Raw genomic sequence first — 19539 nt, 5'->3', positions numbered from 1 at the left:
ATTATTCACACCAAATTTCCCAAATTAAAATGTAAAGACAGAAAAAATAAAGGCAGCAAATTCGTAGCGGCGCATGCGTACAAAACAGTAAAAATTTTGGGACAACAGTAAAACACACGGTAAATAATAAAAAAGACCGTGACTTTAGCATTAAATTAAAAAAAAAAAATCGTAGAGCACGCAACATAAACTGATGCACAAATTGAGCAGACCACCTCACAACACTACCAGACCAAAAGAATCTCCCAACGGCTGTGATTTTATTTCAATCCTAATCAATTAATTAATTAATATTAAATTAAATAAAGCGGAGTTACAGGCGATTGACGGGTTTTAAGAAACAGCCTCCAATGCCACGTAACATATTCAAGCCTATTTCCGTCTTTTCCTTCCTACGTGGGCGGCTAACCAAAGATCAGTCAAATCCCTTGCTGACTGTGCCGCACTCTCTCCTCCTATATAACCACCCCTTCCTCCCTTACCCATTTCTCATCTTTACCTTCCTACTTTTTCCATCCATTTTCCTCCTTCCTTTCTCATTGATAAACAAAACAAAATCACTTAAATTCCCATATTTTAATCATGGCCCCGAAGATTATCGGCGGTGCTGCTGGTGGCGGTATTGGTGTCAAGGTTAATTCGGCTAATGGTGGGGTTAATGTTAAGGAGACCCATTTTAGAGGTGTTCGAAAGCGGCCGTGGGGGAGATACGCCGCCGAGATTCGTGACCCCACGAAGAAGAGCCGTGTCTGGCTCGGAACGTTTGATACTGCTGAGGAGGCCGCGCGTGCTTATGATGATGCTGCACGCGCTTTTCGCGGTGCTAAGGCTAAAACCAATTTCCCACTTCCTTCTGAGATACACAACAACAATACTCCTTTGAATAACCTTAACCACCACCACCACCTCCAACACAACACAAACAATTTGAGTAGTAATAATAACAACAACCGAAGTCCGAGTCAGAGTAGTACTGTTGAGTCCTCTAGCCATGAAAAGCCGGTACCCACGGCGGGGATGATGGTTGAATCTCTACCGTTGGATCTTAATCTCGCCGGGAATTTCGCCGGAGCTACGGCGGTTGGAGTCAGATTTCCGTTTCAACAAGTGAGTGTTGCTCCGGCGCCGGCGGTTGGTTTTCCGGCGAATATGAATCAGTTTTTCTATTTCGACGCCATTGCGAGGCAAAATCAACCTCAACACCACTTTATTCAACAATACAACAACAATAACCAACAACAGTTCATGTTCCATCACGTGCCGGCGAGTAAACGTCACGCGCCGCTGGCGTGCGGTGTTCAGAGCGATTCCGACTCGTCTTCCGTCGTTGATTTGAACCACGATCTTAACAGTGGAACTCCCAGAGGTCTCGAGATCGATCTTAACCAACCTCTACCGTCCGATTTGGCTTGATCCTATTTAATTATTTTTTTGCGCCGCTTTAATTAGTGGTGTTTTTCAGGATCTTAGCTATAATTACGATGGGATGAGAGGAAGAAAAATAAATTTTTTTTTTTAAAAAAAAAAGGAAGTTTTTGTTTTTTTGAATTTCCTCGGTATTATTTTTAGGAAAAAAGAAAAAGAAAAAATGAGGGTGGATACATGGAGCTCCGATTTGGATTTGGATCACCGAATTTTCTGGGGTTTTTTTTGTATAGTTTTTTTTAATTATCGATTTAATTAGATTTAGCTTAATTAAGTATATTACTTAAGTTAAAAGATCCATTTTTGAGGCAGAGAATAGAGAAGAAAGTGATGTAATCTTTGAATTTCGAATTCTCTGTTGTTTCATGAAAAATACAGTGTAATTTTCGTACTATTTTGGATCAGATATAATCGATTACCCATATATAATATTTTAATATTCGATATTAATTGTTCTGTGCATATTTTGATTAATTCTTTTAGGTTTTAAAATTAATTATAGTGGAATGCAAACGGATAAGATTGATGCACGAGTTTTGGATCTTTTTGTTGTTATTAATTGGTAAAAAAAAATAAAATTGGAAAATAAAATAATAATGGAGTAATGTGAGAAGACTGAATAGGTGAGTTTCAATGTAGTAGACTTGCTGACATCTGGCGTCCATACATACTTAATTTTGGAACTATTTGTCTGCATGCTCTGGATTCATTTTTGATTAGTAGTTTAGTACGAACATTCAATTATTATTAATTTTTGAGTAATTTTTAAATTTACTCTAATATAAGTTTTAGAAGTTGCATTTTTTTTACAATCGGTTAGAGTTCCGTTCTCGATTATTAGTGATATCTGATACTGGATCGATTTTCACCTTGCAGCTTTCTAAAAATAGCTTGTTTGTGAACTCTAATTATGAACTCTAAACAAAAGTCAAGCTCTTACTTTCTTTGTTCAAATTTTTCTTGTTACCGTAAATGAGATTATGATAACAGTTATTTAATTAATTGTCAAATTTATTAATTGTACTCCCTCCGTCCCAAAAAGAACGACCTATTTGGCTAAAACTTTGTCCCAAAAAGAATGACCCATTTGCATTAAAACACCACCAATTTGCAACAATATTTGTGTAAAATTAGCTTCTCCATATAAAAATTTCATTTTCCATGTTATTTTATTACTTTCTCTCTCTATTTTTTTTCAAACCCCATGTAAATTTATCTTTCCAATATACTTTTACTTCTTTTTACTTAACTTCCTTAATACCCGCGTAATCAACCCAAATGGGTCGTTCTTTTTGGGACGGAGGGAGTATTAATTACTCCGTACAATTTTGGAATTTATTTTTAATTTTTATAAGTGGTTAAAAAGTTTAAATTAAGAAAGTAAGTTTAAATAATTCCTATAATGTTGCCCTCAGAAAAAATGTTGCCCTCAAAAAAAAAATTCCTGTAATGAGATGATTGGGTTTGCCGTCTAAAAGTATAAAATGGAGTGTCTTAGAGCATTGCGCCTAAATCAACCGACGGTAACGAGATGTATTGTGAAAGCTAAGAAGTCAAAAGGTGAGACTACTAGGAATTAAAAATATATGGATATGTTTGAGTAGGCTTGAAAACTTCTAAGAACAAACAAAAAAAATGAAATTAAGCAGTGACAAAGAAGTGTTGGTCAATTAAGTACATAGAACGTCCTATACTTCTCATTTTAAGTAGTGCTCTTCTTGTGACTTTCCTACAAAGTCTTTTTTGAATAATTTATTTACAGATAATTAGATAATTATTTTCTGATTTGTACTTTGTTTACCATTTTTTTGGTAAATTGTTCAAATGTAGAATAAATCTTAACCCTTTTGAGGTGTGATTGCAAACTTGTAAAATAGAATTGCATAGAAAATACTAAGTAATGATATGGAGTTTACAAGTATCTTTATAAATGTTTTTCAAATCACACATCATTCCTGGTGTTGTTAACAAGACTTGTTTTCTGAGTTTGTGTGATGACAATTGTCAAAGCATATACTTGTTTCTACCAATCATTATATTACAAATCAATTAACTACTTGATATATATATAAAAAATAAATCACCAACTTTTATTTGTGATTGTTCATAGTGGTACTTAATCTATGTTATATAAGAAACTCTACCAGACATCAGTATCATAGAGGTTACTGGGTAAATTTTAACTAGGGGTGAACATGGTCTGGTTTGGTGCGGATTGAGTATAAACCAAACCAAACTGCAAAATATGATTTGGTCAATTTTCCAAACCAAACCAAACCATATTAATATTGAAACCAAACCAAACCGTAATAATGCGGTTTGGTGCGGTTTGGTTTGCGGTTTATGATGAGACGACATTTTTTCCTAAAAAACTGTCAAATATTAATAAATTTATAATAAAGTTCAAATAATTAGCCCAAACGGATTAAATTATACTACAAAGTTTTAATAAAAATAACAACCAACTAATCAAGTGCTAAATAATAAATAACAAATTAACAGTGAAAAAAAACATAATACATTTGTCCAAAAAAAAAAATTCATACTACATTATAGTTTTTAATAATTGGCAGCAACTTGACAACATCAGGAGCTACATTATGCGATATCAATGATTGCTGGAGCTAAACTGATCTTGGAGTATAGTAGTATACATAATTACTGACCGTCTTCTAATGATTTTTCATGTTTTTTTATTATTTTTTACTTTTTAAAAATATATAATAACTATTTTAATTTTTATAAATATTATATAAATATTAAAATGCGGTTTACTGGTTTACGGTTTGATTTGGTTTATAATTTTTGAAAAACCAAACCAAACCGCAAACCATTTTCCCAAAAAATTGAAACCAAACCGTATTTTTTCAAACCGTAAACCAAACCAAACCGCTAAAATGCGGTTTAGTCTGGTTTGATTACGGTCCAGACCAAACTCTGTATAACCCTAATTTTAACTATATGAATTATTTTATTCTTTTACAAGTGACCACATAATTTAGCCTGACAAACATCACACAAAACGCCCCGAGTTATCTTTTGAACGACTATACTCGTTAATTTTTAAACCTTTTACACCAGAAGACCGAAAGTTAGCTGATTATGTATTTGGATTAAGCACACCAATCACTATAGAAGTGACCAATTCGCACAAGATTACGGAATATCTTGATTTTAAATTCATTGTATCTTGTCTAGTATATTTAAATAATTTTAATTTATTTTTTCAGAACAATACAAATCAATTAAAAATTAACATTAGGAGAAGCACCCTGGAAGCTGCTAATAAGTATCTAAAAATTAGGCTACGGAGAAGGACGGTATATTAAAAAAAGCAAATGAATGAAAAATGATAATAATAAAGAAATAATGTATCATGTGAAGAAGACAAATGTAGTTATCAGAGATAGAAAAAATAGACCAATGACTTGTTCAGGTGAGGACTGAGCTCGGTACTAGTGGAAACGCATTAGTGTTAATTAATTATTGGATTTATTTATTTATTAGTGGGAAATGTGAATGCATTTTAGACATTTCTGTTAATACGTTCTTGTCCTTTCATTTTCTTTTACGGAGTTTTTGCTTACACACGAATGCGACTTTACTTTCTTCTACCTTACGCCGTCTTCACATTTCACAACCTACTTCTTCTTCTTCTTCTTTTTTTTTTTTTTTTTTTTTAATGTGTCTGAATATAATTTATTGATTTGACACAAATATGACTTTTTTTTTTCCTAACACGGATTTAATCCTTTAACTTAAGGTTTTATTTACACATACTCTATATTTATTATTGTTAATAAAAGGTAAAAGCTAACGAATGTTCCGAGGACGTTATATAAGCTAGCTAAAAATAGTAAAATTAAATTAATATAAACATTTATTACACTGACCGACGCGTGATTTTATCATGTTTTCTCAAACTAATACTACCATTTTACGTACGGAGTAATATTTTAAAAGTTTATCCAACGTCCCGGGGTGTTCGTTAGCAAGATCTATCCTTAGTAAAATTATATATTGCACAAATCTTGACTTTTAATACTCATACTAGTACAGAGTATTAATTTTCAATATATTGCTTTTCATTTTCTTTTCTTTTTTTTTTATTTTCTTTTTAATGTTGGTACACTATTGTAAAATCCATTGTTCGGATGCCTTAAAAAAAAAAAAGCATATTTACTATTTAGTGTATACTCTGTACGTGAAACACGTTCCTCAATCCAACCAACGTATTTTACCTCAAACGAATGTTTACAATTATGATTTGATATGCCTTCAAAATACAAGTAATAAAGTAAAGCATATGCCAGTATCCAATTCTGTAATGATAATTGCTACTTCATGTAACTTAAAGGTCAAATAATATTCTAAAAAAGAATTTACACAACTTCAAAGTATAAAATGGAGAATTCAATTATCCTTTTAAAAAATACACATACATGGATTAGGTAAATACAATGCATTAATATTAAAGAAGAACCAAAAAAAAAATAAAAAAAAAAGAATCCAAGTAGCTTGTGCATCAACAACAAATCTCGAGGATAATCAAATACGAAAGCGATTGAATTACATAAGCTAAAAAAATAGGGCTGCTTCCAGAACACAGAGAGGTGGCGTGACTACCTTAAAAGGATCATACGCACATTTATAACATTATTTAATTATTACTCATATGTAACATTATTCAATCAGGTCAATTTTGTCCAAATTAATAGGCTAGATAATTTTAAAGTAGGTATAAAAATAAGGAAATTTCCACTTTAAAGTACCCTTTAATAAGGTTTAATTTATTTATTTATTTTTTTGACGGAATAAGGTTTACTTCAATAATCTCTTGGCTATAAAATGCAAACTTTATCACTTGACCAAATAAATAATGTAATTGTATGTTTTAATACACGCTAAAAAACGTGCAAAGTTAGGAAATCATAAAAAATATAAACATTAATTACACTAATTTACCCGTGTTTTTATCATGAATTTATAATTTTATATAAATTTTATAAATGTATTTAATGATTATATATATAACCCTAACTACCCTTAATAATATTACATGATTACTCTTTAGTGTAATAATTATTCAAAATAGGTGCTTGACCCTAAGAAGAAGACTAAAAAATAAAAACATACGGAGTAAATAATAATAATGAATGGTGGCCGAAAAAAGAAGGATGACGTTGACGGACAGAAAATAGTGGGACCCATTTCTAACACGGACCTTGTTTTTTGAGGAGAGAGAAAGCGCGGCTGCCCACTTTTCGTGTGGGTCCTCTAACTTTGGTCGTCGATATCTATTGCCCAAAGATTTGCTGCCCTTTTTTTTAATTTTTTTTTTCTCGCCATTTTTTTTATTTTGTTTTTTAGGCGCAGTACTCCTTGTCTCCATATTGGCATCATATTTTAATACACCCATTGTAATAAAATCAATCTACGAGTTTACAACGAATTGACAACTTTATAAATACAAACCTACCGTGCCGGGTCTGTTTTGACTGAAATGAATTGTATTTTATGAAAGAAGAAAATGCTGAAGTTAAATTGAAGAGAATATGCCCTTTGTCTCAGTTTATAATTCGTGTTTGTATTTAAAAAAAAAAAATGAGAATAGAAAATGGATAAAGTATATATATAAAAATCCTTTATAAATACAAACCCACCGCACGGAGTCCGTTTTGATTCATAGAAATGATCAAGCTAAAGTGAACTGATTAGAGCTGAAATTAAGTTGAAGATAATGGGCCCTTTGCCCCGGTTTATAATTTGTGTTTGTATTTTTTTTTCGGTATTTAAAAAATGAGAAGAGAAAATGGATGAAGTATATATATAAAAATGTAAAAAAAAATTAAAAAAAACAATTATAGACAATAGTTAAAGAGGAAAAGTGAAATAAAGTAAGAAGTATGTGGATAATTTATAGGCAATTTAGGAAGTTTAATGAATAAAGCCAAAAAAATGAAGATATAATTGTTTTAACATAGTATTCGAAAATATAAACATGAATAACATTTCAATACTCCAAAATAAAAAAAAAATAAAAAAAAAAAATAGGAATTATAGTGTAAGTCGGAGAGAGTATTTACTGAAGAAGTTAGAGCGGTAAATAAATATTACTCCGTACTAGATTTTATATCTGATAATTGGATGCAAAGTAGGTTTAGTATACATGGATTTTGAATAACGTTTGATTAGTAAAACTTGATCTAATGATAAAGATTATGATTTTGTATTGTAATTAGGGTCTATTTCTGATTTGCTGAATTGAACTAAATATTTTATGAGATGAAGAAATTAGGAACTGAATTGAATTGAACTGAACATAAGCTGAAGAGAGCAAACCTTTAGTTAATAACTATTGTATTAGCTGATTATATTAACTGTTTTGACTAGCTGGTTGTATAAGAGCATTTGATAGATATTGTAGTTTGTTAAATCTTAGGTTATGTTCGGATTGACTGAACTGAACAGAACTTATTGGGGCTGAACTGAAAATAATCTCAAGAGAACATCTTAGGCCCTGTTCTCATTTACTGAACTCAGCTGAACTAAACTGAAGTGAAATGAATATTTTATAGGAGAAGGAAATTAGGAGTTGAACTGAATTGAGCTGAACTGAACTTCAACGTATGAGAACAGACCCTTAAATTAGTATATGAAATTGCAATCATCATTATATGTGCAAATTTTTATTACTAAATATCTGTAATTACATAATGAAAAAAAAATATATAAAAAATTACATACTTCGTAACAAGATCCCACTTAATAAAATATATACATCAATATGAATCTAACAAAATCTCACTTTATATATTTCTTCTTCATAGATTATCGTACACATAAGGTTAAAGTTTGATCAAATATGACAATCAGATTAAATAAGCAAAAAAAAATAAGGTGACTTGTCATCTCTTCTCTGCAAATTTCATGTACTACCTCCATTAATTATTATGTGCAACAAATGGATATTATGTATGATACATAAAATATTCCTTTGTATCACTCTAAATTTTTTTTTTTCTCCCTTCATACATAGCATACATTTAACCTACAATTATATAATATCGGTGCACACACTCATATGATTTGTTCTAGATGAAGAGATCAAGTACACAAATCAAAATAATTATACTTTTTGGATATGGAAATTAGAAGTGGCATTATTTGTTTAAAATGATATGCATTATATTATACTTGTATTAAATAATAAAGTTTTAATGAAATGTTTGGTTGGCTAAGTTAAACGCATGAAGAAGCTAGGTGGGAATTGAAGAGTGACAAAGAATGGTTGTGCTTGGTGTGTGCTCCATCTGTCCGGCAACGTACAAAACGACAAATAAGTAATGGGGTAATTATATTGGTTATTATATGTAGGAACTCACCAAAATCCCTCCAACTTATTTTTAAATTATATACACTTTCTCTTCAATTATTGTTCGTTGGGACCTCTCTATACATTTTCATTTGTGATTAATCTTACAATTATCAACTCCACTTTGTTCTTACATTTGTGGGTTGTGAGTAATTATACACTTTTCAATTTTTTTAGTGAGATTCATCAAATTATTATAAAAAATAATCATAGTGTACAAGAGATTACTACACTTAGGAGTTAGAACTTTGTACTCTTTAACTTAACTTCTTTAAGTTATACACTTCGTATATTTTGAGGACAAATTGAGTATATTTTGACTATTTTTTTATTTGTTTGTTTGTTAAATCTAACTAATTTTGCTTAATTTTTTACTGACATATTTTGATATGTCCAGCTTAACCCTTTTTGCTGAATTTAGTCACATTTTTCTATTAAACTACATTTAATTTTCTTTATCTTACCTCATTTTTGCTAAAATGTTATTTCAATCAACCAAAGATAACATACTTTTGGAGACTTGGACTATCAAGTCATGCTTTCCACCGTTAATCCACGTCCTAATTAGACTATTAGAGGGCTTGACTTGATCAATTTTGGTAATAAAAGTAGGTTACGAATTACAAAGTTTGACATACATAGTATAGTAAAATAGTCGTTCAATTGATTTTTTCTTAAAGATATTTAATTTGACACATATAAAGGGATAAAAAATAGTGTAAGATTTTTTATTTTTTATTTTTTCTTTTTGAGGGAAAAAAAATACTGCAAGATTTAGCTCCAACCGCATTGCTTTTACTAAAATTTCCAACGTACTCAAACTTCACAACCTTCATTTATCAAAATTATATTTACCATACGTAAACATAATGTTTGTCTTTATACTAGTATTTGATTTAAAATAAAATAAAATATATTTCAAAAAAAGTAAAATATGCTAGGAAATAATAAAAATTCAAATAGTTCATTTAAAATTTTTACCCTTGCATTATTTAATTTGTCAAGTAGTTACGCCATACATACATATATAGTTGGTGTTGTACTTTAGGGCGAATATAAATACTAAAAATTGACCAAATTTAGGCCACTTTTATGATCTATTGTAGACCCATGCATATCTTTTTCTTCATCTCCATCATCATACAAAACAAACCGTGCATATTTGCACACGTAATTAATTCTTTGAATACGCCTATTTCCTATTTCTATCCACTGTACATCAATTATTTATTTATGCATGAATGCATGCATGTCATATTAATATATTATCATGACCTTTATGTATGATAGCATACACATGATAACTTTCTCATCATAAATATTCAGTCATTTCATCGTCTACAAAATATTCAACGTATTTGGCTATTGCAACATTCCTTCACTTGGACCATTCATTCGTTTGTATATCACCCTCTCCATTTTAATTACTTTGTTCATTTTAATTTGTCATACACCACGGATAATGAAAAATAAAAATTCTTTGAATTAAATGTATAATCTCCGTTTTTAAATACTTGTTAAATTTTTCTTAAATGCATATACTGATGTTAATCTTTGATCAATAATATCTTTAATTATCAATAACTATAAATTCTAACAGATTTATACACATATATAATATACTCATCAATATTTTGTTCTTATTTTAATAATTGTTTTACATTTAATCATCAAATAAAAATGAAAAACTAGGCCCTGTTCTTTTGAGCTTCTGAGCAGGACAAAGCAGAACATAATAGAGCAGGATTAGATTTCCACATACTGCAAAGCGGTAGAGCAGGATAGAACGAAACATAGCAGATTTTAACAGAGCGGAGCAGTGCTGCTCTAAAAAACAGGGCCTAACCCACGGTACAGAGGGACGCGTATAAAAAAATTTGATGAAGAATAGGAGTGTACGGCGCAAAGGAAGGTGACGTGTGAGTATAGAAAAAGACAGACAGTTACGCCGGCAAGTCGGCGTCACTGCGTTGCGTGGGCTGTATTTTTACTCACTGTGGGCCCCCACCAAAATTAGAGGATGGAGATTTGGGCCCCACGCTCTCGTGATTCGCCACGTATATGAGAAAAGAAAGAGATAGGACTATTTTCATTATTCATTATTTTTTTGAGAGAGAAAATAAAAGCAACCGCCAACAAAATTAAAATAAAAATGAAAAAGAGTGTGGGGCGGCTGCTTGTTTTCCATCCACACTCTTTGTTACGCCCTTTTTTAGTGGGAATTTGTTGCCTTTTGAGGTGACACATTTTATCAACTTTGTCTCTTCTTAACCCTTTTTTTTTTTACTTTAAGTTTTCATTTGCTAATTAATTTTCCTAATTAGTTTGCTTTTTTAGGCTTAATTTTCCTACCCTTAATTAGACGACCACCATGTAAAGTGTTTTCTACGTGTGTCTTTCAACTAGCTCGAGCTACTATTTGGTTGCAAGTGATCTTTGTGGGCCCTTTTACTTGTGGATTTTGTAATTATAGTTTTTTTTTTTTAAAAAAAAAATAAATTAATCGTGATTAAAAAATACTCGTACGAACGGGTAGAGAGTAGAGACCCAAGTATCAAGTCGGCAGTTTTTTTGCACTAATTAGTCCTCATTTGGTTTACACGAAAATTTAAAACTATTTCCGCTTTCAAAGTTTTTTTGAGGTATTATAGGTGAATTATAAAATATTTTAAAGTTGCAATTAATATGAAATAGAGGTAATAGAAATTTCTACACCGTATTTCGTGTATGGAAATTTTATATCTAGTTTGATTTCTGTGAAGAAACTTACAATATGGAAAATTCAAATTATTAAAGGTGATTGGTAATTTAATTTTCATGTTTTGAAAAAAAATTGAAATTCTCCATGTATTTTCAATTCCACCATTTTTATGTTTTGTTGTCAATATGTGTACAACAATTTTATATACAAATTCATACATATTCTCAATTCCACCATTTGCCAAAAGAGATTATAAATTATTTTTAATTAAGAGTATTGCAACTTGCAAGACCCAAAATCCTTATTATATTTATGAAAATGGGTTTACAATCATAAATTTTAATTAAGACCTTGAACATGGATTTAATTTTTTTTAAAAAAAAATAGGATTTACAGAAAAACAGATTAACAGGACGAATTAGACTAAGGATCATGAATTAAGGCCGTCTAGGAAATTGAGATAATGTATAATTTATCTTTTTAATCCACAATACTATATTATGTTTAACCAAAATACCCTATTTGAGGCAGCTTTACAATAATCATAAAAAATATTGAAAATGAAAACGATTTATAATCATAAGCACCCGGATAAAGAGTAAAGACTAAATATAGTTCCATAAGATGTGGGCGTATTATTAGGTAGACAAATGCTCAAAGTTTGTGTGTTTTGTGTTCTTTCTAATGATTCAAACGAGCAAATCTTCTTCAAAATATGATTGTTTTAAAAGATTTGATACATTTGGGTGAATTATTGATGGAGTTAGAACAAGGAGTATATCCTTCAACTTTAAAATCTACTTGTATATATTTTGTCAGTATTCTCTACAAGAATATATTTGAATATTGTGAAAGTGATTAATAAGATCACAAACAAATGACAAGTTACAAGAAGGTACATAAAAGTGGACACATGGAAATTCTCTGCCAAACTTGATCCAAAGACCAACGTTCTTTCGTATGTTTTTTCTCTGCTATACATTTTTGTGTTGACTGACTTTGGAGACCGAATAAGGTTTAATAAAAAAAAAATATGGTACAAAGGCTAAATTATTTGGCCCAACCTAGAGGCCCAAACATCAAAGAAGTAAGCCCATCTGCATACCTGTGTCAAGTTTCAAGATTTTCAACTTTGGAACTTCACTCAAAAAAAAAAAAAAAACTTTGGAACTTCAACTTGAATTACATAAGCTAAAACACCAAAGAGCTGAAGTTGAAGTTTCAAGATTTTCTACTTCGGAAATAAAGAACTTCCCAACCTGTGGCTGAAGTTGAAACTACTTAAGATATTCCTTACTCTCTCACCTTCAGAATTTTGACCAAAACTTTTTTTTTAACCCCTTTTCTGTTGTGTTGACTGACCCAACTTTGAGCCCATTTATTATGTTCATAACCTTCCAAAAGTCGGGTCGGGCCTATGTTGATCGGAAAGGTCTTGAATGTGGCTAGTCATACAATGTGACCACATTGATTTATAGGAGTAATCTTCGTTTAAATATAGGAGTAATCTCATTTTTTCATAAGAGTAAACCTATATTGTCCACAAAAGTAACCCAAATTTATTATACGAGTAAAATCAAGTAAATAACCCCATTTGTTATATCAAGCAAGGATTTTGACCCCTCCGAGCTAATCGTCCAGGATGATAATGTTTCAAAGGGATGGAGGAATTATTTGGGATAAGAAGAGAAGACTCAACAAGAGACTCAGGATTGGACTCTATAGCAGAAAGAGGGTCGGCCTCAGATCCTACAGACTCGTCTACAGACTTAGACTCAGACTCAAACTCGGACTCGGACTCGGACCCAGATGACTCAGATTCATCAAACATAGGACCTTCGCCAGCGATTATTTCCAACTTCTCTCCGCTTGGCGTAGTGATCTTCACCGTCTTGCGCCATCCCTTTGAAACATTATCAGCCTGGACGATTAACTCGGAGGGGTCAAAATCCTTGCTTGATATAACAGCTTGAAGAAATAAATAATCCCATTTATTCATTCGAGTAACCCTATTTTTTTGTTTTAAAAAATGAAGAAATAATTTCACATATTTAATAGAATAACCGTTTTTTTTTCCAATTTAAGTAACCTATATACGTTAAGGTAATCCCATTTATTTATTATTGGACCCTTATTACTTAATTAATTGCGTTATATTAAGACAGTATGTGATTATATAAAGTGACACACCATATGACTAGCCATATTTGTGTAAGAATCTAGGTCAACTTGATGTTACCAACATATTCTTGACTTTGTTTGGGGTATTGTCTATCTACTACCGGATCCTTGAAAGTTGAAACTGATTCCGATTTCTAACATTTAGACAAAAAAAAAAAATTGAATAAATGTTTGAGCTGGTGAGATAGTCAGTCATAGAGATAGAGAGAGAAAGAGTGAAGAGAGAGAAAGCAAGAGAAGGGGATGGGTAGAGTCTTTCTGGTGGAGTTGGATGGCAAAGCTTATCGCTGTAGATGCTGTAATACCCCTTTAGCACTTGCTGAAGATGTTCTTTCTCGGGTAAATTTTTTATTTACCCTCTTTAAATTTCAATTTATCAAATTAATTTCTTATGGACTTGTTCTTTATTTTGTGTTTGTTGCTTTAGTTTTGAAGTATTTGATTGATTCTCAACTGGGTTCCTTTTAATTTGTTGTATTTTTCTGTAAATTTTAGATTTTTTTTGGTGATCATGGTGGGGTAATTAATCGGGTGTTTATATAAATGGAGAAAATATTAGTTCATCTGGTGATATATGGTGTGAAATGAGCTTCAATTTGAGATGATGTTGTTGCATGCAATGAATTATATCATATCTGTAATAATAATTGATGTTCTCATGTTGCAATACCGCGAATTTTATAATCAAACAATTTGTTGGTGGATTATATGATATAATTAGAGCCCAACCTTTGCAATTTGCAACAATGATTCAATGAATGATTTGTTATTGTGTAAAAAGGGGGATATTCTCTGGATTTTGAGAATTTGAGTGGATCAGAAATCACTTGATCATTCTCAACAATTTAGTGGACTGAATTTATTAATTAATGAAGTGGGTGCTTGTTTTGCTGTAAGGGGACCTTTTGTCTTTAATGGAGAAAATGTTTTGATTACATATTATTCTGTGATTGTAATTTTAATTTTAGGTATGCTTGAACTTGTTCATACAATTCATGAGAGCCGACCTCAAATCATTTTGGGACTAAGGCTTTGTTGTTGTTGTGGTATGCTTTTAACTTGTTCATCATGAAAGATAGCTGTATGTGTAATACATTTTTTTCAATACTTCTTATTGACGGCGCCATGGATTGAGGCTGAGATATGCAAGTGATTAAGAATGTGATCATCCGGTGAATGCCTAGTTGCTGTCAATCTGTTTGAGTTACTAGGGGACATAATGATGTAGGATATACAACTCTTAATTGTTTCAGGACCATGATTAAGGTAAAGTATGTGAGGATAATTGCAGTCATTCAAGGTTACCCAATTTAAATGGACAATTTGACAATTTAAACTTCCTGCATTGAGTAGCTGCCACCAGAGAAGATCCTGTTGGATATATAGGTGTAAGTTATAGTGGGCTTTAATATTTTGATGGGGGTAATGTTGATCGAAAAAGATTAATCGTGATGGTAAGAAGAAGAATAAAGGGAGAATATTTGTGAATTGCTGACTTAGAATTGGATAGTGCTTTTGTTTACATACATTACATCATACAGCTACAGCACATAATAGAGCGTGATGTCAATTACCTTAGCTTCACCAATTTGTAATAACAATTCTTTAGAGCTATCTTCTTGCATAGGATGGTCTCTGGCTAGATTTTGTAAGGTCTCACTATGGAGTAAATTTTTTCCAAGAGCATTCTAAGATATTAATACTCTTGATTTTGTATGTTATCTTTGAGTTATCTTCTAAGTTGGAATTGCATTAGTGAATGTTTTTGTGAGTTGCACTCCCATCTTGCAGAATTGTAACTCAATCTCTTGTTTCTGGACTAGAACTCGGATAAAATCAATTATTCCAATTAAACTATCTCTTTATTCATATTACTAACACCATCAAGATCAAAATGTATCTCCAAATTTGTTTGGGGGGGGGGGGTTTGGGGTTTCTTCAATATCATATCGATTCATCAACACTCATGGCTTGCATTTTATAGATGACTGCGTGGCATCACATATCGGAGCTGTTGTCTATTTACTAGTGTGTAGCTGAGATTCAAAGGCATTAGCCACTCACAAGTGCAGACTTTGCAAACTGAAATGCTATTTCTACTTATAGTCATATAACCTATTATAGAGGGTCTTTGCTTCTGGCTTATATTACCCAATCGTGGTGATTTCAATTTTTTTGCTCAGCTCGTATTTTTTACATAAATATCTTGTGATTCATCGTCATGTTACTAAGGCTTTGATTGATATTTTGTGATCATCGTCACTCTTCTGGGAGTTGAGATTGTTCCTCCTACTTTGTAATTCTTTTTAAAAATAAAATATAATTGGAGAAGGTTGATTCTAATATTTTCTACTGATTCACATTCTTGCCTTGTTTTGTCAGTCATTCAGTTGTCGCCAAGGGAGAGCTTATCTTTTTGAAAATGCGTAAGTTCTTAAAAAATTTCCATTCTCTATTAAGTGACTTCATATGTGCTTTCTTCCTCCTAATTCTATAGTTACAAAAATTAGCTGTATTTGAGGGTCTGAATCAGGGTATTGGAGAGTAGCACATGCAAAACTAATAATTGAAACAGAAAATAAATGAATTGAAAATCCAAACTAAAGCCTTGTTATTGTAGAAAAGATCAACATTAATGGATTCTTTTTTCTTTTAGTATTTTGGTTTGATATCTTTGTGTGTTGAAGGAGCAACTAATTTAGCATAAGAGATGAACTAGAACAGAGGACTCGATGTTCCCTCATCTGTATATAACATCATTTTACACCTAAGAAAATTAGAATATGAAGAATATACTGCAATACACAATGCCTTTTATGACAATGATATTTAAAACCGTCTATTCTTTTCAAAGTTGGTCTCAAAATTCCATGCTCTATTGATGTATGTAAGAAAAGTATCTTATGTTAATTGGGTTTCTAACCTGCAAAGACAGTGGTTGAATCTTTGGGAGAATCTATTAAATAATAGTTAGATCGTGATCCAATATTTTTTGCAGAATGTTTAAAGTGTTTGATTTGGATTTGCCATTTGAACTTTCATCTTAGCTATGCACTCTTATCCTTTAGTTGGTCTGTCTGCTGTTGAACACTTGAAGCGTTGCCTGTCATTCGCTCAATTTGATCGTACTTGTTAGTTCTTTTTTCACTGCACATTAGTATATCACAGAAAGGTTTTGGTAGGGCCATAAAGTCGAAGGGCAGGACAATCTTGTATGGGAGAGAGTAACTATGATAAATTTTAGGCCTTTAGGGAGGTGAACTGTCCCATAATGGGGATAAAGGTTCCCTCTACCCGCTCATAAAGTACTCAACATTTCCGCCCTTCGACTTCTCTCTTTCACCAAGTCCTGACTATCATTATCTCCTTCACTCATCCATCACTCCCTTATTTTTTCATTTTATTAGTTTTAGTTACCCCTTAATCCTTCCCCTCATTCCAAGAATTAGGGTGATTATGCATTTGTACTTGACTACTTGAAGTTGCCATGTCCAAGTGTTAAGGATCCAACTCAGGGTACTTGAAGTCTCTTGAACACTTTAAAAGTTTAAATTAGACATGCTGAGATCCTTGAAAATCGACTAACCAACCTAGTTAATACTTTGGTAGACATACTATTTATGAAACTTCTATCCCAACTGAGTAAATAGATGAAATTCACATGCCTGCATTGGGTATTTAGATTGATATAGTACTCGTGGTTATGTAGTATGTACCCTATAGTTTGCTTTAAAGTTGAGTTTAGACACGTGCTACAAGCCTATAACTTTGCACTGTATAACATTTATACTCTTGAAGGTGACGATCTATTTTGTGCTTTTTATAATTTTAGGGTCTTGTATGGTTACATAGCGACTTTTGCTTATAATTTCTGATCAGCAGTTCAGCACTAGCTACTTATCTTGTGTGAATTAGAAAAAGATGCTTGCAACCACACCTGAAGCTTAAGTTAGCCTAGTGCGTTGACTGCTCGCTTATTTTGTCAATGTATGCATATGCAGATATAACGAGATATGAATGTATAAGAAACATGAGAGGATGTTCCTAAAATACGAGAGGAGCAAATTCAAAGAGTATAATAGGCACCTGTTAATGACTTCCGCGCAAACACATTCTGATATCAGATGTTTGCTGCTTGGTTGACATCACACAAAATGGTCTCTTTAAGGATAAGAGGCATCTAATTTTGTTTCATTTGTTCTTTTCCTCTACTCGCACAAGGAACTTGAATTACACATGCAAGACTAATATTTGTGTTCATTTTGGCTTCTTCTTTTTGGCATTGTTTTACAGAGTAAATGTGACAGTTGGACCTGAAGAAGACAGGCTTATGATGTCTGGAATGCATACTGTTGCAGATGTATTTTGTTGTGGCTGTGGTCAACTTCTTGGTTGGAAATATGTAAGATTCCTGAATCCATAAGTTGTATGTGTAACATGTTTTTGTGATTTCGAGTGAGAAATTTCCCCTAAATTCTATCATATCATTAATTCTTTTGGAGATATTGAAGAAAACATTTCATTAGAGCCTTATAGATTATGTATATGAAGGACAACCTAGCCGTACCCCACAATGGGACTTGAGCTATATTATAAATGGAGTCTGTTTGAAGGCCGTTTGAACAAAAATATGCTCTTGCTATATCAATCAATTGCATTAAAATAAGCATTATGTTTTTGAACCGATAATGATATAAAATATGTATAGCTACTAGGAGAACAAGTTACCCCTGGTTACCATACGAACGGATGATTGTATATTTGTATTGGCAGACATGTAAACGGTTACTATTCGAGTTCGGTTGATGATTAACATTATGTTTCTGTTTCTGTTTGTTTCCTTAGATGTTAGCTCGTGAGAAAAGCCAAAAGTACAAAGAAGGGAAGGTGGTTCTTGAAAGGTACAAAAAAAAAAAAAAAAAAAAAAAAAAGCAGTGATTGATTGGAGATTTGGAGGTTTGTTAATTTAGCTGTTAAGTGTTAACCTGTCTGTTAATACATATTTCATTTCTGTCAAACAGATGGAGGATAACTGAGGATTCAGGTGAGGAGTTTAATCTCGATGCTCGTCAAAACTCAAGTGAGTCAGAATATCCTTAGTATAACTTTCATAGTTGAATTGCATAAGAAAATGGAGAAAAAAGAAAAGAAGGGTGGCGATCGGGCGGTCATTGTAAATATTTGTGTATTTGCAACACAGAGGTGTTAGAATTTTCTTTTACCTCTAGTTAGTTAAATGATGTTAATTTAATCCTTTCTTTTATCGTTTACCTTTATCTAATAATTGTTCTCATTAACCAATAAGTGAATATTCATGCAATTATTTTGTTATATTTTTCCTACAGACAGAAGATTTACCGTCTTTATGCCCAATTTCCCATGGTAAAAAAAAAAAAAAAAAATTGAAAATACGTCGTTACTCCAGTAAAACTCAGTAAGATTGGCTAAAAAAAATTGGTAAAAAAAAAAATAATATCAGGTGACAATTAAGCCAAAAAATACAAATTTTCGAACAAACTACTTGCGATTGCTATTGTTTTCGTGTTTTTTTCATTAAAAAAAATCTATATTTTCAACTCTTTACAAGGAAATAAAATTTTGAAGGAAAAAAATATATTAAAATAGTAATTTTCACTAAATTTTCCTACCCATTAATAACATTTTTTTAAAGGAATTGGAAATAAAATTATGTAATTTAAAATTTGGTAAAATAAAAAGAAGATGACATAATAATTTAAATTTTAAAAACTACGGAGTAAAAAAAACACTTAAATTAGCATTTTTGAAGAGTTTAAAAAACTAGAAAAAAAATAGATTTTTTTAGTATAAATGTCGTCTAAGATAAATTTTTTTACCA

The 19539-nt window shown here is 31.6% G+C and overlaps 2 protein-coding genes across 2 annotated transcripts; both read left to right on the top strand.

The window, feature by feature from the left end:
- Positions 1–477: 477 nt before the first annotated feature.
- LOC110693654 (ethylene-responsive transcription factor 4-like) lies at positions 478–1864 on the top strand. The gene has a single exon (XM_021870802.1). The coding sequence runs from the start codon at positions 583–585 to the stop codon at positions 1411–1413; it is 831 nt and encodes a 276-aa protein (XP_021726494.1). The 5' UTR covers positions 478–582; the 3' UTR covers positions 1414–1864.
- An 11908-nt stretch (positions 1865–13772) lies between these two features.
- On the top strand, positions 13773–19084 carry LOC110693653 (protein yippee-like At5g53940). Its single transcript, XM_021870800.1, has 5 exons — positions 13773–14021; positions 16065–16108; positions 17976–18084; positions 18528–18583; positions 18704–19084. Exons 1-5 carry the CDS (start codon positions 13926–13928, stop codon positions 18780–18782), a joined length of 384 nt encoding a protein of 127 aa, XP_021726492.1. The 5' UTR covers positions 13773–13925; the 3' UTR covers positions 18783–19084.
- Positions 19085–19539: the final 455 nt, after the last annotated feature.

Source organism: Chenopodium quinoa, unplaced genomic scaffold (genome assembly GCF_001683475.1).
Source record: "Chenopodium quinoa cultivar QQ74 unplaced genomic scaffold, ASM168347v1, whole genome shotgun sequence".
Classification (NCBI taxonomy): Eukaryota; Viridiplantae; Streptophyta; class Magnoliopsida; order Caryophyllales; family Amaranthaceae; genus Chenopodium; species Chenopodium quinoa.
Note: the sequence above shows the minus strand (reverse complement) of the source record. Positions and strands in the feature narration are given on the sequence as shown.